Consider the following 7,627-nt stretch of genomic DNA (forward strand, 5'->3'; position numbering starts at 1 on the left):
TATGGGCACTTTAACTCTTGTGTTGACGTCCCGTCGACCGTGCAACTTTGCTTTTCTGTTTTTATTATTGTTTTTATAATTTTTTTGGGCTTTTTCGGCCCTTATTTTGATAGGTGAGAAAGGGGAGGGGGGGGGGGGGACATGCAGGAAACCGTCACAGGTCGGATCCCAACTCTGGACTTGTGCGTCGAGGAGGTACATGTGCGCCCGCTCCACCACTGATCCAACCCGGCCACGCAACTTCGCTTTTCTGTGTAAAAATGTAAACTTGGCTGGTGTGTCAGCGAAATTAAGAGTAGTGTACGTCCACACCGCCGCCGACTTGATCTTCTAAAGATACAGGAAGTCATTCATTTTCAATGGAAGCTGCTTCTCTCAGCTGCAAGGAGCGGAAAATCTGTCGGCGTCACGTTTCGGGTGTTTTGAGCGACCAGAGCGTCAATCAGAAAGTTGAAAGTAGGTCAACTTTATGGTAATGAGCTATGACGCGGTTCAGCGGCAACCAATCAGAATATAGACGTCCTTCACGCTGGCTGATCCCAGAGAAACATACGATGTAAACTTTGGTTCCTACCAAAACATTAGTTCAGAGAAAAAGGAGGAGAAGCTCATCATGGCCGTTGCTGGGTTCCCTATCATTTATGATATTTGCGTATAGGGACCAGTTAACGTTACCTGCCGGTCACATGGTCTCTAAACAGTCCGCTCACGGTGAAGTCCTGCACGGATCAACAGCTGGCGGCTGCTCGCTCTGCCTGCACGCTGCTCACGCTGCTAACTGCTAACAGACACCGCTGAGACCAACAACCAATACACATTCTGTCATTATATATGTCATTTATAAAAGGTTTCTAGTGTCAGTGTATTGGCCGTGCAGTGGCTGCTTGATCTTTTTCCATGATGAACATAGAATGCTGCTACGTCAGAGCGGCCAAAGCCTCAAACAGCTTCCCCGGACTTTCTGACCAGCGTCCTTGACCGGGCGGCCAGAGCTTCTTTGCAGCTCAAGTCGGCGGCGGTGTGTACGTACAGTTAGTGGCTGAATCAACTTTAATCTCTGCCTATGATTTTGACTGCCATGTATATCATCATGTGTTGTGCTTTGTGGTAAATGTTAAGAGCAGCTCGTCATCTAAACAGGTTTTCATTGCTGTCTTAATTTGGTTTTTCATAGTGTTTCTCTCATCTATAATGAAGTCATGGTCTAGCCAGCTAGCCAGGTCGCTAAAAGTTCACGCAGCTCCTGAAGCTCTCTGTACCAAGCAAATATTGTCCATATCTTGGTGAAACTAAGCCAAGAATGGTTGCTTTAATGCAAGCACTTTATTATCTCATGGACAAGGTTGTTGGATGGAAACGTGCTTAAATGTGTGTGTTTCAACTGCTGCAGAAGCTAGCTAGGCTAGCTAGTCTATCTGTATTTAGGCGCGAGATAGGTCTTCACTCCCGTCCCGAACAACATACATTGGCACAGATTAGTGGTTCTCACCGGCAATTTCCACTGGATGCGGAACGTCTCCGGAACGTCGGCGGAGTCATTAGGTTTCCATTAAAGTCAGTGTGTGTATTTCCACTGACTGCAGAACGTCTGCGTCCCGACTCCGTCCCAGCTCCGGCGGTCCCAGCCCTCCGGAGCAGATACCAGAGCTTCTATTGTTGCCGGACGCCGGAGAGCTCCGCAGCAATTCAGCACACGGCAGATAGTGCGGGACAGGAAGTCGAGCACAGAAACAAAATAAAAATCCGGTTAATTTTCAAAATAAAATCCAGCGTGCTCACGGCGGATCATATCTCCCTGCACTACACCTTGAAAACACAGCTCAGAGTAGTTTCCCCTCTACTCCTCTGGATGGAAACTAACTGTTGGTGGTTTTGTGGTTCTGTTCTACGTGAATTCGTGAGATCTCGTGGGTCCTCGTGACTACAGCTGTCAGTCATGGCCGCAGCCGTGCCGCAACAAATCAGGACCCGGTGGGTATTGACGGACGGCGGAGCACGCAGCCGTTCTGCATCCAGTGGAAATCCACAGTCATGTGTGTAACCCTATATAAAATGGAGAGTGACGTCACCAGTCGAAATAGCTGTACCCCCCAAAGCTCACGGTATAATGCAAACACTGCTTGAAACCAGTTTGATATCCTGTGTGGCACGCGTGCCGATGCAATGCACCTGTAACCCAGTAGTTCCCCCCAAGGGAACATATAATGTTGAGGACAAAACTGACTTTATTTTTTAATTATTTACTTTCATAAAGAACAAAAAAAATAAGTTTTTACATGAGGTAGCAGTTCAAACCTCCAACATGTGAGTCCTGGAGCCTCGGACACATAAACGGTAAAATATCCAACTATTAATTCACAGTGAATGCAGCATTTCCGCTCCATTTATTTCACATTCAGCGGAGTTTTTCTCTGACTCCGAATGTATGTAAATATCTTATAACAGTGGTTTTTAAATAATGTTCCCCCTTTGAACAGTGTTTTTAAGCCATGTTCCCCCTAAAGTCTCTATAAAGAGGAAGAATACAGAGATGTCAGAGATAGATTTACTAAACTACAGCCTTGGACCTGGAAAATGTTAGTAGAAAGAAGGAAGGAAGGCAAGAATAGGTCAAAAATAGTAACAAAAACTTAGAAATAATCACAGTAGAAAGAAGGAAGGCAACACTAGGACGACAAAAGAGACAGAAAAATTCCAAAAAAGACAAAAAACTTCGAAGTAAAAAAGACGGTAGAAAAAAGTTAGGAAGAAAGGCACGAATAGGTCAAAAACAGCGACAAGAACTTTGAAAAAAGCGACAAACCCCCCTAGGGGGACACGTACCCCCTGCAGTCCTCCAGAGTACCCCTAGGGGGACACGTACCCCCTGCAGTCCTCCAGAGTACCCCTAGGGGGACACGTACCCCCTGCAGTCCTCCAGAGTACCCCTAGAGGGACACGTACCCCCTGCAGTACTCCAGAGTACCCCTAGGGGGACACGTACCCCCTGCAGTCCTCCAAAGTAACCCTAGGGGGACACGTACCGCCTGCAGTCCTCCAAAATACCCCTAGGGGGACACGTACCCCCTGCAGTCCTCCAGAGTACCCCTAGGGGGACACGTACCCCCTGCAGTCCTCCAGAGTACCCCTAGGGGGACACGTACCCCCTGCAGTCCTCCAGAGTACCCCTAGGGGGACACGTACCCCCTGCAGTCCTCCAAAGTACCCCTAGGGGGACACGTACCCCCTGCAGTCCTCCAAAGTAACCCTAGGGGGACACGTACCCCCTGCAGTCCTCCAAAGTAACCCTAGGGGGACACGTACTCCCTGCAGTCCTCCAAAGTAACCCTAGGGGGACACGTACCCCCATCGTCTCCATCTCTCTCACAAGTTGTTTTCGTCGTCGTTGAAGTCTTTGAAAGCAGGGTACCAGTAGCTGTCCTTTCTCTCCGTCTTTCGGCTCTTGGGAGCGTTTTGTTGTCGTTGGACTTTCTTAATCCAGGAGATCTGAGCGGCGGCCAGGCTGATCATGAGGACCTGCCGGAGAAGATTACAAATGGTTTTATTTTATGTTGTGTATATGTGTGTGTGTGTGTGTGTGTGTGTGTGTGTGTGTGTGTGTGTGTGTGTGTGTGTGTGTCTCTCTCTCTCTCTCTCTCTCTCTCTCTCTCTCTCTCTCTCTCTGTGTGTGTGTGTGTGTGTGTGTGTGTGTGTGTGTGTGTGTGTGTGTGTGTGTACCTCTAGCAGCAGCAGACCGCCGGTCAGCCCGGCCACCAGCAGAAGGTTGTTTTTGGCCCACCAGACGATCTTCTCCAGGCAGCCCGACGGGAAGATGCCCTGAACGCCGTAACGCGCCTCCAGCTTCTGCCTCTGCTTCCCATAACCACACATGGTGTTCAGCACCGTCTGCAGAGGGAAAGAACCATATATATATATATATATATATATATTATTTTGTTGTACCTGCGTGAGCTGGGCTGAAATGTAACGTTAACGGACAGATGTTCAGCATCAGTCAGCATCCACTAAAAGTTCTGTTGTTGCTGCTGACAGACTCAGATTATTATTCTAAGTGTCTGACAACATTATGAAAGGATCCCTACAGAGATAGACCTTTTAGTTAAAGAGTAAGATCCTTTTAGTTTAACATGAAACCGATCAAAATCACCATCACCAAACTACACCAGACTCCATGTAAATAATCAGGACTTTTAGCGTGTGTAGAGCCAGCATATTTCCACCAGACTCCATGTAAATAATCAGGACTTTTAGCGTGTATAGAGCCAGCATATTTCCACCAGACTCCATGTAAATAATCAGTATTTTTAGCGTGTATAGAGCCAGCATATTTCTACCAGACTCCATGTAAATAATCAGGACTTTTAGCGTGTATGGAGCCAGCATATTTCCACCAGACTCCATGTAAATAATCAGTATTTTTAGCGTGTATAGAGCCAGCATATCTCCACCAGACTCCATGTAAATAATCAGTACTTTTAGCGTGTATAGAGCCAGCATATCTCCACATGTAAATGGGTGAATTAAGGGTTTATTTCAACCAAACCAGAGTGGTGAGAGTGATTGTTGGAACAGTGGAAAGATGAACCAAGACGGCTTTTGATTTTAGTTTCTGTCCACTTTGAATGAAGTGTGTTTTACGATGATAAAAGTCCTGATTATTTACATGGAGTCTGGTGTAGTTTGGTGATGGTGATTTCAGGGCTTCTCATATGAAACAAAAAGCATCTTACTCTTTAAGAAAAAGGTCTATCTCTGTAGAGATCCTTTCCATAATGTTGTCAGACACTTAGAATAACAGACAGACATACGGACCGCGGTTCTGACCTGGTTCTGTTGGCGAACGCAGCAGGAGAAGGGAACTCCACAGGCCTCCAGACTGGGGTTTGTGTCTGAGCATTCAAAGTAGACGTTATTGGACCAGTCCTTAAAGTTCTCAACTCCACAGCACTGAAACTGCAAACACGACAACAATCTGGATCATAAAGCCTGATTTCGCCTCTCAGATCATGAATCACTGAGGATGCAAATCCAATTCCTGACCTTCTTCTGGATGAAGTCGATAGCGTTCTCCAGGTCCTGGTCCTCCCTGTAGCGGACGATGGCTTTCATCATCAGCTTCTCCGTCCTCTCCATCACCTGCACAACAGAACCACAATATGGCGTTTGTCCATGCAACCCGTTCTCACTCCGAACTCGCAAAATAAGGACGTTTGGACAGTGGCTGTCAGCGTCTGATGCGGCGAAAAAGGCGTCTTTCAGCGAGTTTGTGTAACGCACCGGGGAGAGCAGCAGTTAGAGAGGATTTAGAGAGTAGTATGTAACGAGGTTGGTTGGGGGGGTGGATGGGTCAAACACAGGACTTTCACCAGGAGAGAGGGGTTCACGTCACGCTTGGCACGCTGGCTATAGTCGCTTTTTACTTTCCTCCTGCGTGTCACAGAACCGTACGCCCACCCACGACCTTTTCCTTAACATAACTGCGTCAAAAGGGACGGCAATAGTCCCGACCAAGCATGTTTACTTACAGCGCTAAAGGAGACTATAACCAAGCGTCCATATTTTACGAGATGAGTGTGAGAACGTGTTGTTCCATGACATGGTACCTGCTCGACTCTACTCACCATTTTTAGGTTTTCCGTTCTGATAAAGGTCCCTGGTACCTGCTAACAGGTACTTTATGTAGTACCTGGTACCTGCTAACAGGTACTTTATGTAGTACCTGGTACCTGCTAACAGGTACTTTATGTAGTCCCTGGTACCTGCTAACAGGTACTTTATGTAGTCCCTGGTACCTGCTAACAGGTACTTTATGTAGTACCTGGTACCTGCTAACAGGTACTTTATTTAGTCTCACCTCTGTCGAGGTTCCCAGCGAGCTGAGGCGATACCAAAAGGTGACGTGAAAACCTGCAGACTCCTGATTGGTCGGAGAGAATCATCACTAATCACTGCGTCATCATTGCTATAGCGACAGACGACGGGGGTGTCCTGAACAAACCCACTATTTTTTAAATAGTTTAGACAGCGGTGTGTTTGTTTTGCTGCCTCCAGCTTCTTTAGAAACTAAATGTGTGTGTGTGTGTGTGTGTGTGTGTATGTGTGTGTTTGAGTCTGTGTGTGTCTGTGTGTGTGTTTGAGTGTGTGTGTGTGTCTGTGTGTGTGTGTGTTTGAGTCTGTGTGTGTGTGTGTGTGTGTGTGTATGTGTGTTTGAGTGTGTGTGTGTGTGTGTGTGTGTGTGTTTGAGTGTGTGTCTGTGTGTGTGTGTGTGTTTGTGTGTCTGTGTGTGTGAGTGTTTGAGTGTGTGTGTGTGTGTGTGTGTGTGTGTTTGAGTGTGTGTGTGTGTGTGTGTGAGTGTTTGAGTGTGTGTCTGTGTGTGTGAGTGTGTGTGTGTCTGTGTGTGTGTGTGTGTGTGTGTATGTGTGTTTGAGTGTGTGTGTGTGTGTGTGTGTGAGTGTTTGAGTGTGTGTCTGTGTGTGTGTGTGTGTTTGTGTGTCTGTGTGTGTGAGTGTTTGAGTGTGTGTGTGTGTGTGTGTGTGTGTGTGTGTGTGTGTGTGTGTGTGTGTGTGTGTGAGTGTTTGAGTGTGTGTGTGTGTGTGTGTGTGTGTGTGTGTGTGTGTCTGTGTGTGTGTGTGTGTGTGTGTGAGTGTTTGAGTGCGTGTTTGAGTGTGTGTGTGTGTGTGTGTGTGTGTGTGTGTGTGTGTGTGTGTGTGTGTGTGTGTGTGTTTGAGTGTGTGTGTGTGTGTGTGTGTGTGTGTGTGTGTGTGTGTGTGTGTGTGTGTGTGTGCGTGTGTGTGTGTGTGTGTTTGAGTGTCTGTACGAAAAAGTAACAAAAATTGGAAAAAGCTTAAAAAAATGTCAAAACAGCGTAGAAAAATATTGACAGAAACTTTGAAAGTGTCGAAAAAGACGACCAAAACGTTCCCGGTGTCCTCGGGCCAAATTTGACCCATTTTCAAAAAGTTTCTCTATCAGAAATTTGGGTTTCTTTCAATCAGATTTTAAAACAAAATAACGTGGATGGTTCCCTACGACGCTCTTCACAAGTTAAATAAATGATCAGTTCACTACTTTCATTGAATTTGGGTGTTTTATTAAACTTTATAGCATTTAAAGAAAAATTTATAATAGAACGTTGAAAAACATAGGAAAAAAATGTCAAAAAATTGACAAAAACATCGAAAAAAGTGACATAAGTGTCGAAAAAGATGACCAAAATGTTGACATTTTTTAACATTTTGACCCAGAAAAACAAAAAGGTGCTTATTGGTCGACAGGGAACAGCGAAAAAATTGACAAAAACAGCAAAAAGTGACAAAAAAAATTATCAAAAAACAGCAAAAAACTGACAAAAGAATTGAAAAACTGACTTGGGAAAAGCTTAAAAAAACGTCAAAAAAGCGCAGAAAAATATTGACAGAAACTTCGAAAGTGTCAAAAAGACGACCAAAACGTTGGAATTTATTTTACATTTTGACCCAGAAAAGCAAAAAGTTGCTTATTGGTCGACGGGGACGACAACCCGAGGGTTAAACCAATCACAGCGGTCCTGGGCGGGGCTAAGCTCCAGACGCAGCGACGGTGTCTCTGCTGAATAGTCTCAGGAAGGAACTGGTTACACCCAATATTA

The 7,627-nt window shown here is 45.8% G+C and overlaps 1 protein-coding gene across 3 annotated transcripts in view; it reads right to left on the reverse strand.

Annotated features, from left to right (window-relative positions):
* Nucleotides 1-3,272: 3,272 nt before the first annotated feature.
* zgc:113223 (uncharacterized protein LOC541424 homolog) overlaps nt 3,273-7,627 on the reverse strand; it is a 13,865-nt gene continuing 9,510 nt past the window's right edge. For all 3 annotated transcript variants that reach the window (XM_036007074.1, XM_036007073.1, XM_036007075.1), the window contains 4 exons: nt 5,041-5,136; nt 4,825-4,953; nt 3,718-3,885; nt 3,273-3,516 (listed from right to left, as the gene is read on the reverse strand). In XM_036007074.1, coding sequence (XP_035862967.1) covers nt 3,364-3,516; nt 3,718-3,885; nt 4,825-4,953; nt 5,041-5,136 — 546 coding nt within the window. In that variant the 3' untranslated portion in view covers nt 3,273-3,363. The remainder of the gene's footprint in view (nt 3,517-3,717; nt 3,886-4,824; nt 4,954-5,040; nt 5,137-7,627) is intronic.

Source organism: Sander lucioperca, chromosome 11 (genome assembly GCF_008315115.2).
Source record: "Sander lucioperca isolate FBNREF2018 chromosome 11, SLUC_FBN_1.2, whole genome shotgun sequence".
In the NCBI taxonomy this organism is placed as follows: domain Eukaryota; kingdom Metazoa; phylum Chordata; class Actinopteri; order Perciformes; family Percidae; genus Sander; species Sander lucioperca.